The following is a 27,439-nucleotide window of genomic DNA, read 5'->3' as shown; positions in this document are numbered from 1 at the left end:
ATATTCGTCTTTGGGCTGTCAGTTCAAATGAGTAAGGTGTGAACAGTATGGGTTGCTGGGTGCTTTACAGACACCCAGAGAGGAGAGGCTACTTATTAATTTCAATTTATGGAAGAAAAAAATAGGCTTAGGGAAGCTAGGAGGCTTCTTAAACCGCTGTACCCCCAGCCCCTGAAACATAAATATTTGTTGAAAGACTGAATAAATATATTTATTCGAGGTTATGAAGCTAACAAATGGTAAAGCAGGAAATCGAACCCAGATCTCTCTGACTCCAGATCCCACGCTCTCGGCAGCCCTAGAAATCCTCCTTCCTTTACTTCACAGCAATGTGAAAAGAGAGACAAAAGCCCAGCCTAGCATCTCGCAGGAGCACTCTGTTCCCTTCCTGTGCCGTTTCTTTGACAGGTGAGATAAGCCCTGCTCGTGAATTCTATTTCAAACGTTTTAACCACTTTCCCAAATCTCTATGGCGTCATTTGAGGTTTTCTCTACACCCACTAAAATATGGAAGCTCAGCTGGGCACAGCACTTACTGGGCTAACTAGAGTAGGAGAAGTACCCTTGTTGAAGGCACCATAAAAAGTCATTGACCCATGGGCTTCCCTGGTGGCTCAGTGGTTGAGAATCTGCCTGCCAATGCAGGGGACACGGGTTCGAGTCCTGGTCTGGGAAGATCCCACATGCCGCGGAGCAACTGGGCCCGTGAGCCACAACTACTGAGTCTGCGCGTCTGGAGCCCATGCTCCGCAACAAGAGAGGCCATGATAGTGAGAGGCCTGCGCACCGCGATGAAGAGTGGCCCCCGCTCGCTGCAACTAGAGAAAGCCCTCGCACAGAAACGAAGACCCAACACACCCAAAAATAAATAAAAATTAAAAAAAAAAAGTTAAAAAAAAAAAGTCATTGACCCAGAAGGAAAGAGGTGGACACTGGCTTTAAATAAAAGTATACACATTCTTTCAAGGCTGTCCCATCCAAATTACAAAGGAAAACAAAAAGTTTTGCTCTGAAACTCCCAAAGCCAAAACTCTGAATATATACTTTAAAGTCTGGGCATTGACACTCTCAGATGGCATAGCGAATTCTTTAAAAATGCTCTTTAAAAGAATAATGTTTTGGTGTACTTCTTTTCCTAACGAAAATAAATCAAATGCTGGGGGGAAAAAAACCCCTACATGAAAAAGCATACAGTTTCACACCTACCCAAAATTAACGGTTGTCAAGTATTCTTCAAAGGCCCATATAACAGGTGCTTTGCAACCAGGCAATTTCATTGTGGGTGCTAAGCCTAAAATTAAGCCCAGGAACCAGAGAAGTTCAATGCCTATGGAAGTTGCTATGCTCAGATTGATATTTAAACTTTCTAAACCTGGGTTTGTCATATCTCCTTGCCTCTGCCCAAAAATGCTTAGATGTTCGCTACTAACAAGCTATTACACCTTTTCGGTAGGGCACCGGCTGGTGAGGGCATTGTGCCGACATGGGTCCGGTTTAGACATTGCTATGGCCGGTTCACTTCGTAATGTTTCTTGAAAACGCTACTACTGTCTTACAAATCACAAGGCATGCGAAAACCACAAGGGAAAGCTCAGTGCAAAACCAGCAGTAACACTGTAAAATATTCAAAGAGTCCTTGGTGAGCTCAGTCACTTTATCTCCCTATATGGGAGACACTGGTCATGCTCTTGGGAGAAAGGAACCACCTCTAGGAGCTGGTCCATCAGGATGAAGAACATTTCACTGCACTTTAATAATCTAGCATTTAGAGTAAAAAAGTCTATTTTCCTGGGAACTGAGGCTTAATATTCCTGCCCAGCATTAGCTAATTCTACTCTTGATAACTACAATTATTACAAACTTTTGATTGCAGTGTCTAGCATATCTTTGATTCATATAAGTCGGTTTCAACATTACATCTAACCACTGCACAATGACTGAGAAATTCAACAATAATGGTTGGAAGATGCCTCCTCCATAAAAAAAAAAAAAAGAAAAGCATAGTCCTAAAATGTTCATCAAGATTATTATGTTTATAAGACAAATACAAATGGCATGTTGGAATCCTGAATTGAATTAGACTTCACCATCCTAAATATGATAGAACTTAAGGTATTTAAGTTCACTTACCTTTTGTGCATTTTCCCCATCTTCAATTGCAAAATCTAGTCTGGGGTTGATCAGGTCTTTTAGTGTTAAACAATTTACCTCCATCTGTAATGCACAGTTACATTAGAAAATGACTTTAAATTGGATATTCTTTCCTTCAACAAAAATATCTATTACTTGCTCATGAACATGAACTTCCGCTCCCTAAACTCATCCTGGGAATTTTCAGGATTGTGTCCACTCCAACTCTCCAAAACGCACACGAACGAGCACAAACACTTAAGTGTGCTTAGTAATTACTGAAATTGGGAAGAAAAAAAAACCCGACAAAAATAATAATTTTTAATGAAAAGCAACAGCACAAAATTAAGTTTCAAGTCAGGAGAGTGTAGGGCAAATCTGTCAGAAAGCACAGGGTCTCCTAGGTCAGTTAATTTTGGCGCAAAGAACGGGGAGGAATTCGGCTTTGAGGGGTTTTGAATCAGGGGGGAAGGAAACCTGATCGCTAGACCAAACCCACTCAGCGCTCAGCGCAGCCCTTTCCCAGGCCTCCGAGCAGACCCCAAAGATAAACTTTTCCAATGAAACCCCCAGATCGTGAGGAAGGGCAGGTTCCCTACTGCCCGGCCGGAGGGAGAGCTGGAGCCCAGACACCCCTCGCACGCCTGGTCCGGCGGCAGCCGGGGAGGGGAGGGGTGGCAGGCTGGCAGCCGGGGCGGGAGGGTCCCCTTTCGCCCCAATTCCCGCCTCCCCGCCAGCGCCGGGGCCGCACGCTACTTACTCCCCCTTTGAGAAGGAGCCTTCCTGCCTCTACCGGGACCTCCACGACCCCACAGCAGCGCGGGATCAGCTGGGCGAGTCGATCAGTAGCCGGGCGGCGACATCGGGCGGGGAAAGCGAGGCGCGCAGTTCCCCGCTCCGAGTGCCCTGCGCTAGCGGGGACCCCGCGGCGTCCGGGCAGCGCCAGCGCTCCGACACGCCGAGCGCGACTCCAGCGCCGGATCGCAGTCCCCGCTAAAACACCTCCTCTGGCGCCTTGAGACCGAATTTGAGAATCCACCAATCAGCGGCGGCCGGCGAAGCTGCCCCGGCCAATCGCGCGGCGGCACGGCCCGGGCTCGCCGCCCCTCGGAGTCTTGGCGCTCCTGGGCGCGCGTTTCGACCTCACCCGCCCAATTGTTGCCGCCTCGCCCCCTCCCCCTTCCGGGTACCTGGAAACCTCGGGCCCGGGAGCCAATTCTTGCCGGGGACGCGGGCCCGGGCGGCCGCGGGAAGCCAAGGTGGGGGCGGCGCGGGACGGCGGGAGGAGGAGGAAGAGGACTCTTTTGTTTTGCGTAAAAGACCCGCCCGTCTTGCGGCTTGTGGCGCGGGGAGACAGCGGGCACAGCTTGGGGAGGGGAGAGCAGATGGAGTTTGGGAAAACGATATACACGCTCTGGATGCTGCCGCCGCCACCCCTGCCCCCAGCAACCTGCGCGGAAGCGAAGTTGTCCAGGCTTGTTGGGGCAAACTTCTTAACACGAACGCTGGTGTGACACGTGAACCATGGTTACCACTCTATGCTGCGAGCAGATGGCACGCCAGTTAGCTCTGGGAACTCGACTGCCAGCAGAACCAGCTGTTTTTTCTTTTTTCTTTGCAAGTCCAGAAAAGTTTATTGGTGTTGTTACCTTTTCAGAACATCGCCAATAATTAGCCTTATTAAATAACTCTCTGCAGTATGGACTAGCATTCTGGGAAAGTCGAGAAAATTTCCTCAACATTGCTGATTTGTATGAAATGTTTCACTTCCCTCAACCTTAGTTTCTTAAAATAGGAATGTTGATAGAGACAGCCGTGTGTGTGTGTGTGTGTGTGTGTGTGTGTGTGTGTGTGTGTGTTTTAGTATACGTTAAGAACAGCTTTAAATTTACAGAAAAATTGAGACGATAGCACAGGGAGTTCCCGCGTATCTGCCACCCAGTTTCACCTATTCATGAACATCTTTACTGTGTAGTGCGTTTGTTAAATGACCGATATTGCTATATTATTCTTAGCTAAAGTCATTATTCAGATTTCCGTCATTTTTATCCAATGTCCTTTTTTCTGTTCCAGGACACAGCGTTACATTTAGTCTTCATGTCTCCGTAGGCTCCTCTTGGCTGTGACAATTTCTCATACTTTCCTCATTTTTGATGACCTCGACAATGTTGAGGAGTACTGGTAAGTTATTTTGTAGGATGTTCCACTATTGGAATTTGCCAGCCTTCTTTAAAGCATGTCTGCAGACATTTCCCTACAAACTGTATCCTTTCTAGCAAGGATATCATTCTCCTTATTATCCTTTCTGTACCAAGTGCTTCACTTTCCACCCCTCACCTCCCAAATTTATATATTAAATATATAAACGTACTTAAACAAACTTTCTGCAGAATTCAGAATGCTCAGTCAAGTGCTTCACTTTGTACTCTATTTAGATTGCTGATAAATACAGCCTAAAAATCACTGCTAGATCATACATTGAAAAGACAAAAAAAAAAAACCATGGGAAATATTAAACTTAAAGAAAAATAACAATAGTTATACAAATTTGACACTTTTATAATAGAAATGATACTTTAAACTGAAATCTGTCTTGTAGGTAGAAGCATAAGGAGACAACTATAAAGAATAAAATTGCAATTTATTAAATTTTGCACTTGTGTAGAAGCAGAAAATTAGATGAAGATTTTTTTTTCCCCAACTGTATTAATTTCCTGTGGCTATTGTAACTAATTACCACAGACTGGTTGGTAAGCCAGAAATTTATTCTGTCACAATTCTGGAGGCCAGAAGTCTGAAATCAAGATGTTGGCAGGGCCACACTCCCTCTGGTGCGCTGGAGGAGAACCTTTTCCTCGTCTCTTCCAGCTTCTGGTGGCTGTAAGCAGTCCTGACGAATGTATGGCTGTCTCACTCAGATCTCTGCCTTGGTGGTCATGTTGCCTCCTCTTGGTGGGTCTTAAATCTCTCCTGTGTGCCTCTTACAAGGATACCTGTCACTGGATCTAGGTCCCATCTATACAACCTAGAATGATCTCATCTCAAGAGCCTTAATTACGTCTGTAAAGACCTTTCCAAATAAGGTAGCATTCACCGGTTCCAGGGATTAGGACATGGATATGCCTTTTTTGGGGACCCCCATTCAGCCTTCTAGATCACCATTTCAATGATTAAAGTCCATTCATTTCTCTAATATTTCAAAATAATATTGGTTGTTTCTTTGAAGTTAGGCAGTTTTATGTTACAGACCTTTTCCTAGCATTTTCAGAGTATTTTTTCCATCTATTTCAATTAAAATGCAGCCTCTATCTATTCAAAACACGAAAAACAATATGTAGCCTCAAACACTTGTAATTTCATTGATTGCTTAAAGCAAGAGTGATCTTAGTTTTGGAGGAAAACTAGAAAATGAATGTTTGATGGGCAAATTCAGAGACAGTACTCCATTTATATTGTACCACTTATTTATATTGATGTTTTCAAGTCCCAGAATTTGTAAATAATCTGTCAGTTTCTCAGTTACTCAGTTGAAGCTGATGGTGGCTGGGAGCTCAGCTAGGGCATCAAGAAAATGTGCCTTCTCCATGTGACTTGATCTTCCTCACAGCATGGTGATTCAAGTTGGTTGGACTTAAGTGGTGGCTCAGGGCTCCAAAAAGAGTCTCCTAGCCCACAAAGTGGAAATTGTACTTTGTGCACTTTTGTGATGTAACCTCAGAACTAAGATAGTATCAATTCTGCTGTACTTTTTAAAACAAAGCAGTCAAAGATCCATTCATATTTAAGAGGTGAGGACATATACCCTACTTCTCAATGGGAGAAGTGACAAAGAATTTGGGGCCATATTTTAAAATTGCCACACCACGTTTCATGCTATTTGAAGTATTTTACAGTTCTACCTCGATAATCTTTGCCTGAAAGATCATTGACTTTGGAACAGTATAATATTACCTACATGGCCACAGTCCCCAGGGTTCTGTATTGTGCTAAGCCTGTGGTTCTCAATCCTGTCCGTTCCCTAAAATCACCTGGAGAGATTTTTTTAAAATACCTATACCTGAACTGCACACTCAGAGATTTCTAGTTTACTTGATCTGGAATTGGACTTGGGTAGTATTAAGTTTTTTTCAATTCCTAGTGTCTTGTTCGTTTGCACATGCTAATTGTATGGTTATTCATCGATTCCTTTGGATGCTTCTGACTCAGTGGTTTCAGAAATGGATCCTCAGGTCCCATCAGTGAGGACAGGAAGAGTTGGGCAGGTGTATTGCTCTCTGGAATAGGTGCAGAGGTTTCAAAGGGCTGGGTCTTCCTGGTTTATGGCTATGTCATCACTGGTTCTCGGAAGGAGATGAGGTTGTAAATGAGAAACCTGATGGGCAGGTGGAGGTTAACAGAAGAAGGAACAGCAAGGGCTGTGATCAAAATATACACAGATGATGACTGACATTCCTCTGTATACAAGACGTACTGCATGCCTTCTCAAACTTGCAAATAGTCTTTTGCCCTTTCGGGGTTCCAAATCTCAAGATTTATCACACTTTACAGAAAGAATAACTGTAGTGAAATACAATCCATGTCATTTAGTCTGAGTCGTCCAGTTAATGTGTCAACTTCCTCTGATATTTTCCTTTCTTTCTACACTGCAAGCACAGTCATCTTGGTGTAACATCTGTTCGCAAAAGTTCAGTCACAGAAGGGAATTAGAAACTGATTTTTCCCCATATGGATAACAGAAGGACCTTGACTTCACATCCTGGCAATTCTGAGGTCTCTGAGTGGATCAGTTGAATGGTTCTTCTTAAACCGAGGGCTGCCATTTAAAATGGCCTTTGTCTTCAGCTATTCCTGGGTCTGGGAATGTGATATATTTGCTTCTCTAACTGCTTGCAGGTTCAGAGAAGGCAGAAAATGTATTCTTGGCTGACCATAAGCAATGTCAGAAGGAGAATGAGTTCATGATTGGTTCCTGCTCATGGCTTTAGCAACAATTTAAAAAAAACGATATTAATACCAAAGGGCAGTTATGGCTCCCATCTCAAATGACATCCAGATGTCCAGCTGTTCAAAGAGAGCTGCTTAAGCTGTGATTACATGTCCCATAGGGAACAGAGGGAATTCATTCTTTATCTTTACAGACTCCTTGTCATCCTGGGCACTATTGAGCAAGGTCAGTTTCCTTAATGAATGTGTGATTTGCGTCCTCACTTAATGAAAAGATAGCATATATTGTGTGCATGTTTGCATGTGTGTACTTATGTATGCATGTTATAGGCAAGGGTACAGGGAGTGGGTTGTGCTGTAACAAACATTTCAGACCGCAACAGATAGGATGGATTTTGAGCTGGGTTGGGTGTTTCCGGGAATAATGTGATAATGGAGAGTGTATAGTGGGACACCCCTTTACATGATGCTACATTTATGCTGCAGGTTTGGGCGTGGTTGTTTGGAGAGACCACAATGTTTGGAGGGTAAAAATGGAGATTGACCACTGCCCTGGAACCAAGGTTCTGGATAAAATGGGGGACAGGCGTCCCATTAATCTCCAGAGCCTTATCTAGAAGGGAAGGCATTCACTTTGAGTAGTGGAGAGACATAGGTTCTAGATCAAGTTTGGCCATGGAACAAAGGTATTGCCTACCTAGACCTCAGTTTTTTCCTTTAAAATGGTTTGTCTGATTTGGAGGACCTTTGAAGAACCTTCCATTTCTGTCATTCTAAGTGTTTATTGGACACTTAGGGTATCCTCTTAAAACTATTTGCTGTTGGCACCTAATCACGTAGTGTGGATGTGTAAGAATGTTTGCTGAAGTCACTTTTTAATTTCCATATTTGGTGAAACTGGACACATCTCTACTAATCATATTACATTATGTACATACATACATTAATAATGAGAATGTTAAAAAACATCAGGCCGAAGACTGACATGTGTCATCTTTATTCTTCTAAGCTTAGAATTAAATGGCTGCATGTAACTTTTTATACCTTCCTAATAGCACTATTTTAATAGCATTTTTTCATTATAATGCTTTGTAGGACCGAATGAAAATGTTTTCATCGTGAAGTGGAAAGAAGAGTTTGGGGTTAGGGGCTCAGGGATTGGAAACTTAACTTTAAATACTTCATATATTATCTTTTCCTAACCTAGAGCCACCTCATGGTATGCAGGGGCCTTCAGCCTTGGAAAAACTGGACAAATAGAGTATTGAGCCCAAATGGAGATACATTAGCCCACAACTTCACTAAACAGTTGGGGGAAATGTTGATATACAAAGGTTAAGGTGTTGTCTCCAAGAAGTCCCTCTTAAAATGCAAACTGTTCCTGGAAAGAGTAATCACTTAACCGACATCACCCATGTAGCATGTTAAGAGATTTATCCTCAGACCACACCTGGGGGTAAAAATTGGGTTAACCTTAAAGTACAAAACATTGTTTCTCTGTAATACCTTCTATAAAACACTGGACCTTCTAGCCTTGTTCAGAGACTCACTCCTGCCTCTCCCGTGAATTCTGGGCACCCCCAGTCACACATAACTCTGAAACAAGTCCCTTCAACCTCCCTGATACCCAAGGCCTCCACTGCAATATGTTGGTTTCTTTCTACCCCTACTGGGGATGCGTGACATCAGATATCTCCATGTAGCCTGGCTACTCCTGCCGATGAAGCTGTTGTCACTCAGAGAGTCAGGGATGCTCTGTGATGCCAGTTTGTCCTCTGTCAAGGGCGCCAGCTGCTGCCGCTGCCGCCATCAAGTGAAGCCAGATCTGGATCTTCCCTGGTGCTGCTGCCGGAGAGTATGGGAGATGGCCTTGGCCCCCATCTGCACCCTCCTGTCACCCCCCCAGCAAAGTCTTATCAGGTCAGTTCCTTTCTGTGCTGAAATAGGCAGTCAGAGAACAATCCCTCCTGGTGGTGGTTTTTCACTTATTGTCCTTATTCCTAAGCATTCAGGCTGGGGACCACATCTGGGTAGTAGGCACTATGTTATACTCATATTCCTCCCCACCCCCCATGGTTGAGACATTGTAATTGGACCAAATTTTGGTCTCTTTGGTTGAATTATTTCCCCAAATGCTCCTCTCTCCTCCTCTAGTTGCAAGCTAAGAGGGCCAATTCTTGGATGTGTATTAATGTCCTCATTATACTTAGATAAGTTTATCAACGTGTCTGCAGACAATAGGACCTACAAGGAGAGAGAGCTCAGGGCAGGCATAGTTGAGTGGGGCAGATGGAAGTGGAATCAGGTAAGATTGGGGACAGGAGTTGTTCCTTCCTCCAGGAGGAAAGCTTGAATGGAGGTGACTGTGTTCCTCGTGGGGTAGGAAGAGAAAGAAACTCTTGAGAAAAGGAGAAAGATTCAGAAAGGAGTGTGAGAAAATGGAGGCTTGCTTGACCAACTTAATGGAATTGTTTGGGATCCCTGGATTATTATTCTTGTCAAAGATTTAAGATATGAATAAAATCTGCAGTGGATAAAATCTCTAGATACAGCATGCCTGTCCAATAAACTGCCATGTCCATGATGGTACAACAGAGACTTTTGTTCTTATAGTTGGCTGCACCTATTATAAAGAATGGTACCATCTAGCACAGGGACCTGTAAGGCCTTGCAAATTAGGACATAGTCTTTTGGTCTACATTTTAATGGTGCCATAATTACTTTAATTAAGTTCTCTTTCTCTCCTCTCCACATGTTGTCTGTTATAAAAGTCCCATCAAAAGTGATTGTGTTTTGTGCAAAGGAGTGTCAAAACATTATTTCTTTTGTTTAATGTTATTTTTTAAAGTTGTAAGTCCTTATTTGTAAGACAGCATAGTTTCCTTTATTTTATCTTATGCTTTATGTAGTTTAAGTAAAGTGAGAATATTTTCTTTTTTTTTTTTTTTAAGTTTTTTTGGTTTTTTTTTTTTGATGTGGACCATTTTTAAAGTCTTTATTGAATTTGTTACAATACTGCTTCTGTTTTTTTTTTTTTTTTTTTTTTTTTAAATTTTATTTATTTATTTATTTATTTATTTTTGGCTGTGCTGGGTCTTCGGTTCGTGCGAGGGCTTTCTCTAGTTGCGGCAAGTGGGGGCCACTCTTCATCGCGGTGCGGGGACCGCTCTTCATCGCGGTGCGCGGGCCTTTCACTATCGCGGCCCCTCCCGTTGCGGGGCACAGGCTCCAGACGCGCAGGCTCAGCAGCTGTGGCTCACGGGCCCAGCTGCTCCGTGGCATGTGGGATCTTCCCAGACCAGGGCTCGAACCCGTGTCTCCTGCATTAGCAGGCAGATTCTCAACCACTGCGCCACCAGGGAAGCCCTGCTTCTGTTTTATGTTTTGGTTTTTTGGCCCCAAGGCATGTGAGATCTTAGCTTCCTGACCAGGGGTGGAACCCACACCCCAGGCATTGGAAGGTGAAGTCTTAACCACTGGACTGCCAGTGAAGTCCTGAGAATATTTTCTTATTCCTTATGTGTTTTGCTTTTTGCAAATAATGTCTAATATTTCGTTGCATTTATTCCTCCCCTCTTAGGCCTTAGACCTCTTTAGTAAACTGGTCTAATGTCCTTTGTGAGTGTGTATGTGTCTAATTCCTCTTTGTTTCAGTTTTCAACATGCTTTTAGCTGATGATATTAAATTCTGCCTATCCTTTTGACTCAAGGAAGACTTCTTCCTGTTTCCAACACCCAGTTTACTGGATTTCTTATTGTTTAATTATGTTCCCATGTGGCCACTTTTATTATTTTCTTAAGCTTGCTGAAATTTACTCTGGAATTGGTTTTTCCATTTTACTGATTTCTTGTCTCATGGTTAAATATTTTATTGATGTTTGCAATTACAGTGACATGATGCTAGAGTATCCTCAGGGTACTTTGTGTTTGCTCTTTTCCTAAACCTTTTGTAATCTTGTGATTTTTAAAAAACAATTACAGATTTCAAGAAGTTTCCACCTTAGTCAGTGTCAGCCTAAACCAGGCGAAGTTGCTAGTTGGAGAACAGTACAGTTATGTAAATGGATTCCTTTTTTTTTTCAGTGACTCTTCTAAATGAGTAAAAAATTACAAACTCAGTTGAGACATAACTGAGAACATATTATAAAGAGAGGAAAGCAGACAATATTGCCAGAGAGGAATACCACATGTTGTAACGATAGGACTAAAATTTTAAAAGGAAAAGCAAGAGATGGATTAAAATTTGTACAATAGTAAGAAATTAATTTTGCTCTCACCATTATCTAATAATTCTCTTGTTAAATATGCAATTAGAGGTAAGAGAGGGTAACCCTCCATGCAGTCTGTGAGTCAAGCTTCACTGACTTTCATGGCTATAAAACTGACATCTTGATCGTTTTCCTCTTTAAAGTGGTAGCCTGCCATTTTTGTTTGTTTTAGAACAGTCACAGTTGGCTGTTTGAAAGAACCCAAAGCAATCTTGTCTCTCAGGCTAATGGCAGTTTCATGGTTAATATTAATGACAGCACTGAGGATGAATATATTTTAATAGTATTAAATCTCAGTGAAAAGTTGTTACGGGCTGGGTAGCTCAGAAAGCATTCATAAGACCTTCAGTTAGTTTTGTTTACTTTTTACACATCAATTATTTATTTTTTAAATAAATTTATTTATTTATTTTATTTATTTTTGGCTGTGTGGGGTCTTCGTTGCTGTGTGTGGGCTTTCTCTAGTTGTGGCGAGCGGGGACTACTCTTTGTTGCGGTGCGTGGGCTTCTCATTGCGGTGGCTTCTTTTGTTGCGGAGCACGGGCTCTAGGCACGCGGGCTTCAGTAGTTGTGGCTCACAGGCTCAATAGTTGTGGCACGTGGGCTCTAGAGCGCAGGCTCAGTAGTTGTGGCGCATGAGCTTAGTGGCTCTGTGGCGTGTGGGATCTTCCCTGATCAGGGCTCGAACCCGTGGTCAGGGGTTGGCAGGCAGATTCTTAACCACTGCGCCATCCGGGAAGTCCCTACACATCACTTATTAATACCTGTAATGAAACAATAATGCTTTTAGTCATTGGCAGAGCCCTTTTCACTATAGAGGACACCAAGTACTTTATGGGCTGCTGGGAGCCGATTTCTGCTCTCGATGCAGATATAGTTGTCTGACGTGAGCCAACCAGAAGCATAAATAGCATTTATGCCTGAATTTCCGACACGGAGCCTTTGGCACTACCTTAAAGACATACCCAGCATCCAAACACTGCTCCCCGCCTCCACCACCACCTCCTGATTCCAAGCCACCTTCACCTCCTCCCTGGATTGTTTTAATAGATCTCTCTATTTGTTGTCCCTCTGTAATTTATCCCTAAGCACCAGCTACAGTGGTCCAAATTAAAAGGTCATGTTCTCATTCTCCAGACTCTTCAGTGGCTCCCCAACTCATTCAAAGTAAAAGCCAAAGTCCTTACAATGGCCAACAAGGTCTTAAGGATTTGACCTCTTCTTACACCTCTGATCTTATCATCTTCAGCTTTTCCCCTTGTTTGCTTGGCTTTGGCCACACTCTGCTCCTTGCTGATCCCTGGACACACTTACTCTGTTGCCTGAGGGCTGTGTATTGACTGTTCCCTCCTCCTGGAATGCTCTTTGTCCAGAGAGCTGCTTACCTCTCTCCTTCACTTCTTTTAGGAGCATTAATTCGGGTGCTGTTCACTTTTGTAGCAAAGAAACCTTAAATTTACAGCGCCTTTAACAAAGCAGAAGTTTACCTCTCGCTCCTATGACAGCTGATAATGGTGTACCTGGATGGCAGGTGGCTTTCCTGTAAGTGGCAACTCTGGGACCCAGGCTCCTTCTCTTTGTGACTCTGCAGTCTCTTTGGCCAGGCCCCCAGGGCCTCTGTATCTTGTTAGTGGAAGGGAAATCAGACAGTAGACATGGCATACGTCACATGTACTCACATCCTCTTGAGAGAACAGCTAGTCACAGGGCCACGCTGGATTCAAGGGGGAGCTGTGATCATGGTCACTGGCTCTGTAACATGTCCCAGCAAAAATTTAACACTATGAACAGGGAGTAAGGACTCCTGGGGCAGCTAGTCATTTCTGTCACAGACTGCCTTCTGGCCACCAAATATCTGTGTGACCTCCTCCCTAAAGGAAACAACCCAAAGTACCACCCAGGTGCCTCATCCATGACGAAGTCCAGGCACTCTGGGTAATGTGTTCCTTTGGTCCAGAGACCTATGAATTCAAAAACAAAGTGCCTGCCACCTCTCCCTTCCACCCCCAACAAACCTCGTATAAAAAATATGGACCAGGAACAGGATAACCACAACAGAAACTTGTATGTGTGAAAGGGCAGACTGGGAGATCCTTGGCGGTAACTGGTCCATAACAATGAGGAATCTGACTGGGCAGGTGCTGTGAAAGCTCCCTGCCCTGGACGTGGTGCAGATTCTTTCTTAGACCATGCTCCCACTCAAGGAGCGGAACTTGCTTGTTCACTGTTCTCTGTGGTCCTTGGCTCTGGCCTCTGGGATGTTCTTTCTTGTCCCTTATCCTTTCTGGTAATACCTAAGGTGAGCATTAAGGAATATGGCCTCCTTGGAGCTTGCACGGTTTTTACAGCCTGCTTCCTGCTGGTGGATATTGAGGTCCTTGGGAGGATGTTTTACAGTCACAGGCTTTGGAAGGCCCAGACCACTATTCTTCAGAAACATTATTCCCTTTATTTCTAGTTAGTTCCATGTGCAGTAGCCATATCCCAAGTTCTTTCTTAGAAGTGATTCTTACACCTGCTCTATTTCTTTCCTTTCTTGCCCCTATACTTCCCTTAATTTAATGGGGCTTGCTGGAGGCCCCTTGAAGCAATAGGCTTGATGAGAAGAGAATAAGTTCCCATGATCTGTGTTTCAGCTTTGCACACCTCTGCTTAACGAAAGCAACTTAATGGGTGCTTTTGCTTAAAACACTTCAGGTCTTATCTCCTACTGCTTGGTGTCTAGAAGCAGTCAGCTTTCTAAGCCTGCAAGGCCTCAAACCCACCTTAATTCCTAGATTTTCTTTATTCTGTTCCATTTCTGTTTGCAAGCTAGCCAGTTCTTTCCTGAGCACATTTCTTTCTTGAACTCTTTGTTCAGTACAGAGAGGAGCATTCAGCATCTTTTTTGGACAGAATTTTACCCCCTCAAATTCGTATGTTGAAACCCTAACCCTCAATGTGACTGTTTTTGGAGATAGGGCCTTTACAGAGCTAATTAAGGTTAAACAATGTAATAATGGTGGAACGCTAATCCAATAGGACTGGTGTCCTTATAAGAAGAGGAAGAGACACCAGGAGTACATATTCACAGAAAAAAGGCCATGTGAAGACACAGCAAGAAGGCAGCCATCTGAAAGCCCCGGAGAGAGGGCTAACCAGAAACCAACCCTGCTGACACCTTGATCTTGGACTTCCAGCCTCCAGAACTGTGAGAAAATAAACTTCTGCTGTGTAAGCCACCCAGTCTGTGGTATTTTATTATGGCAGCCCTAGTAGACTAATACAGCGTCTTTTGGCATTCTGGATCTTTCAAACTACTTATTCTAATGCTACAGGATCCCTAGGTACTTGTTTTGTCTTACAAGTGTGCACACGTAATAGTTTAACGTTACGTGGATCTCTGATTTCCAGCTTCTAATGTCTATTTTGTGCCATCTCCTACCTGATTGCTAAGTCAATGCTCTATATTTTAGTTTTAGTTTTTTTTTTTTTTAAGACCCCACTTCAAGGAATCAGTTTCTGTAACAAATGGACCTCAAAACTTTGGAAGATTAACATAAAAGAAGTTTATTTTTCTCTCATATAACACTAAAAATGATTATATTCCTGTTGGTGGGTGGCTGTCTTCCACATGGAGATTCAGGGACCCACCTCCTTTCATCTTGGCTCCAGCATATTCTAAACCTGCAGTGTCCAATGTGGTGTCACCTGTGGCTACGGAGTACTTGAAAAGTGGCCATCAGTACTGGAAATACGCTGTAAGTGCAAAACACATAACTAGATTTTGAAAAAAGAATATAAAGTATTCATGCATATTTTATATTGAGTACATACTGGAATATATTTTGGAGATATTGGGCTCAAAAATGCATTATTGAAATGAATTTAACCCATTTCTGCTAGCAATAATCACATCTTGGATGAACTTCCTTGGCTACAATACTGGCACTACACAAAGCTATAATATATATATATATATTTTACACAAAGTAATAATACATATATTAGTGTGGCTACTAGAAAACTTAAAATTACATATATGGCTCACACTGTATTTCTCTTGGACAGCCCTGTTCTAAAGCCTCAGAGTCTTCTGCTTCAGTTGGCAGAAAGGGAAAGAGACAGCGGAGGAGTCACTTCAGATTCATAAAAAACCCGGCTTAGAGGTAAGAGAAAGCTCATCTGCTCACATTCCATTGTGAGAATTAGTTACGTGGCTATGTCCGGATGTGAGTGGGCTTGGGAAATGTCATCCTGGCTCAGAGGCCACCTCGTAGCAACAGTTCTGCTCTCAGAAGGGGAGTGCAAATGTTTGTGGACAGCTAGCCCTCTCCGACACAAGGTCTTTGCTCACACATCATCTCCTTGGTTCAGAAGTCTTCCCTGACTACTGCAGCCACCTACAGGCCACCCCTAGCATTCCCTGTCTTCCTTCCTTGTTTTGTTTTTCTTTAGAACATTCCACGATTTGACACATCATATGTTTTGTGTATTTGTTCATTTTCTTTCTTTCTCACTATATGTAAACTCCTTGAAATAATTTTTTTTAAATTTCTTTATTGTGGTAAAATATACACAACGTAAAATTTACCATCTTAACCATTTTTATGTATGACATTCAGTGGTATTAAAAACATATTTTTATGCAGCCATCAGCACCATCCATATCCAGAACTCTTTTCATCTTGCAAAACTGAAACTCTATACCCATTAGACAATAGCTTCCCATTTCCCTCTTCCTTCATCTCCTAGCAACCACCATTCTACTTTCTGTCTCTGTGATTTTGACTACTGTAAGTATCTCATATAACTAGAATGAAACAGTATTTGTCTTTTTGTGACTGGCATATTTCACTTAGCATAATGTCCTCAAGATTAATCCATGTTGTGGCCTGTGTCAAAATTCCCTTCTTTTTTAAGGCTCAATAATATTCCATTTTATGTATATATCATCTTTTGCTTATTCAGTCATCTGTCTATGGACACTTGGATGACTTCTGCATTTTAGCTATTGTGAATAATGCTTCTATGAATATGGGTATACATATATCCGTGATATCCCTAATATCCCACGGAGACCCTGATTTCAATTCATTTGAATATGTACCCAAAAGTGGAATTGCTGGATCACATGGTAGTTCTATTTTGAACTTTTTGGGAAATGTCCATACTGTTTTTCACAGTGACTACAGTATTTTACATTCCAAACAATGCACGGGATTCCAATTTCCCAACATCCTTGCCAACATTTGTTATCTTCTGTTTTTTTGTTTTGTTTTCTTTTATAGTAGCCATCTTAATGGGTATGAGGAGGTATCTCATTGTGGTTTTGATTTGCATTTGCCTCATGATTAGTGATATCGAGCATTTTTTCATGTGCTTATTGGCTATTTGTATGTCTTTGGAGAAATGTTTAATAATATCTGAAGGCATTGTTTTTCATCTGTGGATTCAGTGCTGTGTTACTCGTGCCTGGAACTGTGCTGCCATGTACCAGACACTCAAGGATTATATGCTGACCAAATAAACAATTGAACCTTACTGGCCCGCTAAGCCACAGATAAAGCATTGAGGAAGGAAATTAGGTACTTAATTCAGAACTCATTAGTACAGTCAAGATAAATGATATATTCTATCAGTTTGTAAATATGAGCAAACCAGAGTTAGACATAGTGGCGATGTCAACTTAACATCACAGATTTTTAAACTTGAGCAGAAATTTGCTACCCTGGTGTTTTGTTTGCTTTGCACAGTATTGATTTTTTTTGAGAATTTTAATTTTTTAATTTATTTTATTATTAGTGGCTAAAAATATCTGGATACTTTTACAATTTTTTTTAAATCGAGATTTTATTTTTTCTTCTCCTGTTTATTTTTTAAGTCTTACTCTTCTTATACTCTTTCAGTGGTGTTATTTAACTTGTATCATATCAGCATACCAGTAATAATAATTATAATGATGATAATAAATAATTTATGGGGTTAAAAAGAAGACAAACCTAATTCTAGATAACAAATATATGTAGGCCAAGAGGGAGGATATCAGAGTTAAGTTTCTAAACTCCGTGTATTGTTTGGAGGGGGTTAAAATATTAACTATAGACTGTTAGTTATTATGAATGCAAGATATCGGGTTGGCCAAAAAGATCGTTCGGGTTTTTCCATAATGTCTTATGGAAAAACCCGAACGAACTTTTTGGCCAACCCAATATTATTTAAAAGATAATCAGTAAAGAGTAGACACAGAGTCTGTAATCTTCAGCCAGTAGAAGAAAAAATCAAATAAGAAAGCAAACCACAATTCCACTCCTAGGTATATACCCAAAATAGTTGAAAGCAGGGACTTGAGCAGATATTTGCATACCCATTTTTGCTGCACAGTTATTCAGAATATAGAAAAGATGGAAACAACTCAAATGTTCATCAGCAGGTGAATGGATAAGCAAATTATGGTATGTACATACAATAGAATATTATTCGGCCATAAAAAGGAATGAAGTTACAATACATGCTACAACATGGATGAATTTTGACAATTTTATGCTACATGAAATAAGCCAGACACAAAAGGACAAAGACTGCATGAGTGTACTTATGTGAAATATCAAGAATAGGCAAATTCATACAGACAGCAGTAGATTAAAGTTACCAGGGGCTGGGGGACGGGAAGAATAAGGGAATTATTGTTTAATTGTTACAGTTTGTTTGGGGGTGATGAAAAAGTTTTGGAAATAGTGGTGATAGTCACACAACATTGTGAATGTAACTAATGCCACTAAATTGTACACTTAAAAATGATTAAAATGGCAAATTTATGTTATTTGTATTTCACTGTAAAAATTATTTTTTAAATGAGAGCAAACCAACAATTTGCTCAAAGAAAGAATTAAAAAAACATAAAAAAGTACAGTAAAGAGAAAGAGCAAGATGATAGGAACAAGTCCAGGTAACAGTATCTGTAAATCATCTGAACTTATCAGCTAAAAGACAGAGGTTGTTAGATATAAAAATGCAAAATCCATTTGCATGTTTATAAGAAACACACCTGAAACATAGGGACTAAGAAAGGTTGAAAGTGAAGGAAAAGTAAAAGAATTAAAAGAATTTTAAGGGCTTCTCTGGTGGCGCAGTGGTTGAGAATCTGCCTGCTAATGCAGGGGACACGGGTTCGAGCCCTGGTCTGGGAAGATCCCACATGCCACGGAGCAGCTGGGCCCGTGAGCCACAATTGCTGAGCCTGCGCGTCTGGAGCCTGTGCCCCGCGACGGGAGGGGCCGCGATAGAGAAAGGCCCGCGCACCGCGATGAAGAGCGGTCCCCGCACCGCGATGAAGAGTGGCCCCCGCTTGCCGCAACTGGAGAAAGCCCTCGCACGAACCGAAGACCCAACACAGCCAAAAATAAATAAATAAATAAATAAAATCAAGTAAAATGCCACCATAAAAAAAAAAAAAAAAAAAAAAAAAAAGAATTTTAAAAAGACATACCAGGAAAATACTAACCAAAAGAAAGTTCAAGTTTCTGTAGTTATATTAAAGTAGACTTTAAGACAAAACATATTGTTATGGATAAGAGAGTCATAAAAATGATAAAAGGTTTATTTCAACAGGAAGTTCTAGTAATTCTAAATTTACAGAGCTCAATAAAATATCTAAAATACAATGTAAAATTTATGAATCCTCAAAATATATAGAACAAAATGGATAAAACTATATGAGAGGGCTTCCCTGGTGGCGCAGTGGTTGAGAATCTGCCTGCCAATGCAGGGGACACGGGTTCGAGCCCTGGTCTGGGAAGATCCCACATGCCACGGAGCAGCTGGGCCCGTGAGCTACAACTACTGAGCCTGTGCGTCTGGAGCCTGTGCCCCGCAACGGGAGGGGCCGCGATAGTGAAAGGCCCGTGCACCGCGATGAAGAGCGGTCCCCGCACCGCGATGAAGAGTGGCCCCCACTTGCGGCAACTAGAGAAAGCCCTCGCACGAACCGAAGACCCAACACAGCCAAAAATAAAATAAATAAATAAATAAAGTAGCTATTAAAAAAAAAAAAACTATATGAGAAGTGGACAAATGAAATATTCAAATGGAATATTTCAACACATGACTGTCAATTATTGATGGTCATGTAGACCAAATATATAATGAATATATGGAAGATGAATCACACATTTAACAGCTGTGAGTTAATAGATATGTATAGAACCATGTTTCTAGAACCACTGATGAAAGAATGCATATTATACTGGAGAATATGAGGAACATTAAAACAAACAAGCAAACAAACAAACAAACAAACCTGACTCTGTGCTAGGCCATAAAACAAGCCTTAACAAATTTCAAAGATTAGGTATCATGTAATTCATATTTTCTGTCAGTAATGCAATCTGGTATACAATCAAAATAACAAAGATATTAAAAAATGCAAAACCTCACACTTTTGAACATTTAAAAATGTATTTTTAAATAACTCTAAGTCAAAAAGGAATAATAATGAAGATTAAAATATACTTAGAGCTCAATGATAATGAAGATACTAAGGATAAAACTTGAGGGATGGGCAAGAAAGGTATTTAGAAGGAAATTTATAGTAATAAATGCTTTTTTAAAGAAAAAGAATGTAGGTTGAAAATCAAGGAAGAAGACATACATTTATAAAAAAATGGAATAAAGAAAAAGAAAGCCAAAGAAAACAAAATATAAAAATAAAAGCAGAGATTAATGTAAATGAAAATAAAGATACAATGGAGAGGATAAACAAAGCACTAAATTTCGCATCTAAGTATATATCCTACAGAAATTCTTACACGTTTGTATCAGACAAAAAAGATATAAAGGACAGAAATACATTACTAAAATTGAGATAAATGAAAATGGACATAAGTGAAAGTCACAAATAATCAAAATGGACACAAAAAGAAACAAAATCTGAATAGCATTATATCTTTTGAATAATTTGAATTTATAATTAAAAGCCTTCCCGAAAGGAAAACTCCAGTCTCAGATGGACTTACTAGTGAATTCTACCAAAAATTTAAGAAAGAATAATACCAGTCATACATAAAAGCTTGCAGAAATAAAAGAGAAAGGAACCCTTCCTAAGTCATTTTATGAGACCAGAAATTCTCTGATAACAAAGATATTAAAAGATAAGACCATTATTCCTTAGGAACACAGAAAAGTTCTTAACAGAATATTAGCAAATCAAATTCATCATCTATAAATAGGATAACACACATGACCAAATTAGATTTATCCCAGACATGCAAGATTGGTTTAGTATTCAACAATCAATTAATGTAATTCAAATGTAATTAAAGAATAATAAAAGGGAAAAAACATTATTATCTTCATAGGTACAATAAAAGTACTTTTAAAAATTCAACACTAATGATTTAAAAGATCCTTGGGAGACTAGATATAGGACACTTCTTCAACCTGATAAAGGGAGTTTGAAGACCCTGCAACTAATACCATATTTAATAGTGAAATACTGGATACTTTTCCTGTAAGATTGGGAACATGCAAGAGTATGTGCTTTCACTACTTTTATTCAAGATTTTCCTGGAGATTATAGCTGTTGCAACAGGCAAGAAACCAAATAAAAGGTGTATAGATTGGAAAGAAAGAAGTAAAACTTTCTATTTGTAGAAGATGATAGTATATGTAAAAAACCCCAATGAAGCTGCAAAAAAACTACTAGAACTAGTAGTGAATTTAGCAAGATGACGTAAGTTCAATATACAAAATTTTATTGAATTTTTTTAATACTAGCAACAAATAATTGGGAAATCAAATTAAAAGAAACACATACTATTTTATAGCATAAAAATAAAATACCTAAAAATAAATTTAACAAAATATATTGAATACCTGCATATAGAACATTACCATACATTGCTGAGGAAAATTAAAGATATAAACAAATGGGAATGTACATAATTAGATTCATGGATTGGAGGAATCAATGCTATTAAAATTTCAAAATTCCCCCAGTTGTTTTATTGATTCAACGTAGTCCCAGTCAAAATTCCTGTAGCCTTTCTTTTATAGATATTGGCAAATTTATATGGAAATACAGAAGATCTAGACTATCCAGTGTAATTTGAAAAATAAGAATCAAGTTAGAAAAGTTATGCTATCTAATTTCAAGATGTCATAAAGTTATAGGACTTAAGATAATGAATTTTGGCATAAGAGTAGACACACAGATGAATGGAATAGAATAGTGAGTCCAGAAAAAATATATATATATATATACCACATTAATTGATTTTTGATAGGATTTCAAGGTCATTCAGTTGATTAAATGGTAATGTTTTCAACAGAGGATGTTGAGATAATTGGATATCCATATGGAATAAAATGACTCTCAGCACATATTTCACGCTTTACACAAAGATTATCTTGAAATGGATCATAGACCTAAATGTAAAAGCCAAAACTATAAAACTTAAGAGGAAAGTATGAGACAATATCTGTGACTTTGGAGTAGGCAATAGTTTTTGAGATAGTACAAACTGTAAAATCTTTAAAAAGGATAAATTAGATTTCATTGAAATTAAAACCTTTTATTCTTGGAAAGTCACCATTAAGGAAGTGAAAAGCATGACATAGACTGGGAGAAATTATTCTCAATATATATATACGAAAAAGGTACTTTTATCCTTGTTCTGGAATTTTTTTTTTTGGCATCCAGAATGCATAAAGCTCTGTGACAACTCAAAAATAGGAAGACAAACAACCCAATAATAAATGAGCAAGAGATTTGAACAGATACGTGGCAAAAAAATATACAAATGGTCAATAAACACATAAAAAGATGCTCAGCATTATTATTTATCAGAATAATGCAAATCAAAACTATAGTGATATACCGCTACTGACCTCGTAGCATGCTTAAAAAATGAAAAAGGTTAACAGTATCAAGTGTTGGCAAAGATGTGGAGCATCTGTAACTTATACATTGCTGGAAGGAGTATAAAATGGTACACACACTTTGGAAAAGAGTTATGTAGTTTAAGTTAAACATGCAGTTATATTATCTAGCAATTCCATGCGTGGGTATTTACTTAAGATAAGTGAAATTATGTGTCAGCACAAAGCCTTAATCATGAGCTCATAGCAACTTTATTCATAATAGCACCAAACTGGAAACAACTCAAAGGTCCATCAAGAAGTGAGTGAATAAACAAACTGTAGTATAGCCATATGACAGAATACTGCTCCGTGATAAAGAGAAAGGAACACAACAACATGGAAGAATCTCAAAAATATTATTATGCAGCAAAGAAGCCAAAGAATAGTACATTTTGTGTGATTCTGTTTACTTAATATTCTAGAAAATGCAAAATGTAACCTACTGGGATAGAAAGCAGGTAAGCGGTTCCCTAGGGCTGGGAGTGAGATGGGGTTGACCACAAAGAGCCACAGTAACATTTTTGGGTGAGGAAATGTTCTGTATCTGGATTATGGTGGTAGTTACACATTGTGGTAGTTATAAATTGTCAAAATTCTTCTAACGACATACTTAAAATAAATGTAGTTTATCATATGTAAATTATACTTCAGTAAAGTTGATTAAAAAGATGGATGGCAAAGAAATCAATGTCTGATCGCCTCAGCTTAGTTTGCAGAACATGGCTGTTCTGCATGGCCAGTGGAGTGGGAACATGGCCTCTAATTTGGGTGCTACAGTCAGAAAGGCTTTGAAATTACTGGTGGAGCTGCTCCATTCCAGAAATTTCTCTGATGTCTTTGATTGCTCCTTTTGTTGACATCTGTTCTTTTTTTTTTTTTAATGTCTTTATTGGAGTATAATTGCTTTACAATGGTGTGTTAGTTTCTGCTTTATAACAAAGTGAATCAGTTATACATATACATATATCCCCATATCTCTTCCCTCTTGCGTCTCCCTCCCTCCCAACCCCCTATCCCACCCCTCTAGGTGGTCACAAAGCACCAAGCTGATCTCCCTGTGCTATGCGGCTGCTTCCCACTAGCTATCTGTTTTACATTTGGTAGTGTATATATGTCCATGCCACTCTCTCACTTCATCCCAGCTTACCCTTCCCCCTCCCCATATCCTCAAGTCCATTCTCTAGTAGGTCTGTGTCTTTATTCCCGTCTTGCCCCCAGGTTTTTCATGACCACTTTTTTTTAGATTCCATATATATGTGTTAGCATACGGTATTTGTTTTTCTCTTTCTGACTTACTTCACTCTGTATGACAGACTGTAGGTCCATCCACCTCACTACAAATAACTCAATTTCGTTTCTTTTTATGGCTGAGTAATATTCCATTGTATATATGTGCCACATCTTCTTCATCCATTCATCTGTCGATGGACACTTAGGTTGCTTCCATGTCCTGGCTATTGTAAATAGAGCTGCAATGAACATTGTGGAGCATACCTCTTTTTGAATTATGGTTTTCTCAGGGTATATGTCCAGTAGTGGGATTGCTGTGTCCTATGGTAGTTCTATTTTTAGTTTTTTAAGGAACCTCCATACTGTTCTCCATAGTGGCTGTATCAATTTACATTCCCACCAACAGGGCAAGAGGGTTCTCTTTTCTCCACACCCTCTCCAACATTTATTGTTTGTAGATTTTTTGACGATGGCCATTCTGACTGGTGTGAGATGATATCTCATTGTAGTTTTGCTTTGCATTTCTCTAATGATTAATGATGTTGAGCATTCTTTCATGTGTTTGTTGGCGTTCTGTATATCTTCTTTGGGGAAATGTCTATTTAGGTCTTCTGCCCATTTTTGGATTGGGTTGTTTGTTTTTCTGATATTGAGCTGCATGAGCTGCTTGTAAATTTTGGAGATTAATCCTTTGTCAGTTGCTTCATTTGCAAATATTTTCTCCCATTCTGAGGGTTGTCTTTTTGGCTTGTTTATGGTTTCCTTTGCTGTGCAAAAGCTTTTAAGTTTCATTAGGTCCCGTTTATTTATTTGTGTTCTTATTTCCATTTCTCTGGGAGCTGGGTCAAAAAGAATCTTGCTGTGATGTATGTCATAGAGTGTTCTGCCTATGTTTTCCTCTAAGAGTTTGATAGTGTCTGGCCTTACATTTAGGTCTTTAATCCATTTTGAGTTTATTTTTGTGTATGGTGTTAGGGAGTGTTCTAATTTCATTCTTTTACATGTAGCTGTCCAGTTTTCCCAGCACCACTTACTGAAGAGGCTGTCTTTTCTCCACTGTATATTCTTGCCTCCTTTATCAAAGATAAGGTGACCATATGTGTGTGGGTTTATCTCTGGGCTTTCTATCCTGTACCATTGATCTGTATTTCTGTTTTTGTGCCAGTACCATACTATCTTGATTACTATAGCTTTGTAGTATAGTCTGAAGTCAGGGAGCCTGATTCCTCCAGCTCCGTTTTTCTTTCTCAAAATTGCTTTGGGTATTCGGGGTCTTTTGTGTTTCCATACAAATTGTGAAATTTTTTGTTCTAGTTCTGTGAAAAATGCCAGTGGTAGTTTGATAGGGCTTGCATTGAATCTGTAGATTGCTTTGGGTAGTACAGTCATTTTCACAATGTTGATTCTGCCAAGAACATGGTATATCTCTCCATCTGTTTGTATCATCTTTAATTTCTTTCATCAGTGTTTTATAATTTTCTGCATACAGGTCTTTTGTCTCCTTAGGTAGGTTTATTCCGAGATATTTTATTCTTTTTGTTGCAGTGCTAAATGGGAGTGTTTTCTTAATTTCACTTTCAGATTTTTCATCATTAGTGTATAGGAATGCAAGAAATTTCTGTGCATTAATTTTGTATCCTGCTACTTTACCAAATTCATTGATTAGCTCTAGTAGTTTTCTGGTAGCGTATTTAGGATTCTCTATGTATAGTATCATGTCATCTGCAGACAGTGACAGCTTTACTTCTTCTTTTCTGATTTGGATTCCTTTTATTTCTTTTTCTTCTCTGATTGCTGCGGCTAAAACTTCCAAAACTATGTTGAATTATAGTGGTGAGAGTGGGCAACCTTGTCTTGTTCCTGATCTTAGTGGAAATGGTTTCAGTTTTTCACCATTGAGGATGATGTTGGCTGTGGGTTTGTCATATATGGCCTTTATTATGTTGAGGTAGCTTCCCTCTATGCCTACTTTCTGGAGGGTTTTTATCATAAATGGGTGTTGAATTTTGTTGAAAGCATTTTCTGCATCTATTGAGATGATCATATGGTTTTTCTCCTTCTGTTTGTTAATATGGTGTATCACATTGGTTGATTTGTGTATATTGAAGAATCCTTGCAGTCCTGGGATAAACCCCACTTGATCATGGTGTATGATCCTTTTAATGTGCTGTTGGATTCTGTTTGATAGTATTTTGTTGAGGATTTTTGCATCTATGTTCATCAGTGATATTGGCCTGTAGTTTTCTTTCTTTGTGACATCTTTGTCTGGTTTTGGTGTCAGAGTGATGGTGGCCTCGTGGAATGAGTTGGGAGTGTTCCTCCCTCTGCTATATTTTGGAATAGTTTGAGAAGGATAGGTGTTATCTGTTCTCTAAATGTTTGATAGAATTCGCCTGTGAAGCCATCTGGTCCTGGGCTTTTGTTTGTTGGAAGATTTTTAATCACAGTTTCAATTTCAGTGCTTGTGATTGGTCTGTTCATATTTTCTATTTCTTCCTGGTTCAGTCTCAGCAGGTTCTGCATTTCTAAGAATTTGTGTTGACATCTGTTCTTGTTTCAGTGAATGTAGTAGCTCCCAAATTATCTGATGATATTAATTGGAATTTTATAATAGTTCTCTCCAGCCTCTGATTTACCTCTCTTTCCTCTGTGGCCATAAAGATAAGTAAAAGAATTAAGCCCTAAATGTCAGCATATTTTTTTTTTAACTTTTGGGTTTATTTATTAATTATTTATTTATTTATGGCTGTGTTGCGTCTTCGTTTCTGTGTGAGGGCTTTCTCTAGTTGCGGCAAGTGGGGGCCACTCTTCATTGCGGTGCGCGGGCCTCTCATTATTGTGGCCTCTCTTGTTGCGGAGCACAGGCTCCAGACGCGCAGGCTCAGTAATTGTGGCTCACGGGCCTCGTTGCTCCGCGGCATGTGGGATCTTCCCAGACCAGGGCTTGAACCCGTGTCCCCCGCATTGGCAGGCAGATTCTCAACCACTGCGCCACCAGGGAAGCCCAATGTCAGCATTTTTGTTTCCCTTTTTCTCCATTCTCCTGTTATTTCAGCCCGTGCCTTGAGATTAATGATGAAGGATCTCTATATCGTCTTAGATATTATACTGACTTGGAATATAGTAATTGTTTCTAGGGTCAAATCATAAGCCAGATATAAAGTTCTAGAAAGAATAGAGGATACTAGAAAGCTAAAAAAGCAATTGTGCTATCACTGCATTATTATTTTTTAGAATTAATCATGATTTTTTCATGTTTATTTGAGCTGTTCTGGTTCTGATTTTTTCTTTTATTCTCCATCATTTCACAAATTATTTCTTTCTAAAAAGGTCCTGCCAAAATTAATCGAGACTATTTTCTTCCATTTAAGTTTATTTACATTCTGTTAAACAGTTAACATTTTTAGTTTTCACATTTCATTTTAATTCTGCCGAGAATTACCAAGTGCCTGCTATTTGCTGTGCACTGATCCTGGAACTGGAAAAGTAAAAGTGATAACTCGACCTGTCCTCACAGTGAGAGACACATACAGAAGTAGTTTAATAACACGCAGTTCCCTGTCATAGAAGTACATTTAAAAGGCTGGGAGAACCAGTTGAAAGAACAATTGATTTCTGCTTTTTGAGAGAGTATTAGAGAGAGCAAGTGGCTATCAAAGGTTGAGTTATCTAGGGGTGAAAGAGAAGGAAGGGCCGCCTTCGTAGAGGGGAATGGTGCAAGCAAAGAATCAGGGTGTTTTTTTCTCCTATTGTCGAGGAAAGTTGAATCAAGGAAAAAGTTATTCCAACAGACTTTCCATGATTTTTTCAAATTGCTTTCTAAATTTTCCCAGATATTTCATAAATATTTCACAAAATTAACCCCTCCAAACTGGCTGCACTACAGAACGAAGGCAAGAGGATTATATAGTCAGTGGGGTGGGCTTTCAGAGCCCCTGCAATAAACCCACGTGAATGTGTCACTCGTG

General features: G+C 39.8%; 2 protein-coding genes across 4 annotated transcripts in view; one reads left to right on the top strand and one right to left on the bottom strand.

The window, feature by feature from the left end:
• The window catches only part of E2F7 (E2F transcription factor 7), a 32,968-nt gene extending 29,839 nt beyond the window's left edge, over positions 1-3,129 (bottom strand). For both annotated transcript variants that reach the window (XM_007194980.2, XM_057557424.1), the window contains exons 1-2: positions 2,891-3,129; positions 2,131-2,214 (exon numbers count right to left, since the gene is read on the bottom strand). In XM_007194980.2, coding sequence (XP_007195042.2) covers positions 2,131-2,214 — 84 coding nt within the window. In that variant the 5' untranslated portion in view covers positions 2,891-3,129. The remainder of the gene's footprint in view (positions 1-2,130; positions 2,215-2,890) is intronic.
• Positions 3,130-3,277: 148 nt separating this feature from the next.
• The window catches only part of NAV3 (neuron navigator 3), a 1,137,481-nt gene continuing 1,113,319 nt past the window's right edge, over positions 3,278-27,439 (top strand). For both annotated transcript variants that reach the window (XM_057557691.1, XM_057557689.1), the window contains exons 1-3: positions 3,278-3,389; positions 4,204-4,311; positions 15,393-15,490. The gene's annotated coding sequence lies outside the window, so the exon portion shown is untranslated. The remainder of the gene's footprint in view (positions 3,390-4,203; positions 4,312-15,392; positions 15,491-27,439) is intronic.

The sequence above is a fragment of the Balaenoptera acutorostrata genome, chromosome 11 (assembly GCF_949987535.1).
Source record: "Balaenoptera acutorostrata chromosome 11, mBalAcu1.1, whole genome shotgun sequence".
NCBI classification, from domain to species: domain Eukaryota; kingdom Metazoa; phylum Chordata; class Mammalia; order Artiodactyla; family Balaenopteridae; genus Balaenoptera; species Balaenoptera acutorostrata.
Note: the sequence above shows the minus strand (reverse complement) of the source record. Positions and strands in the feature narration are given on the sequence as shown.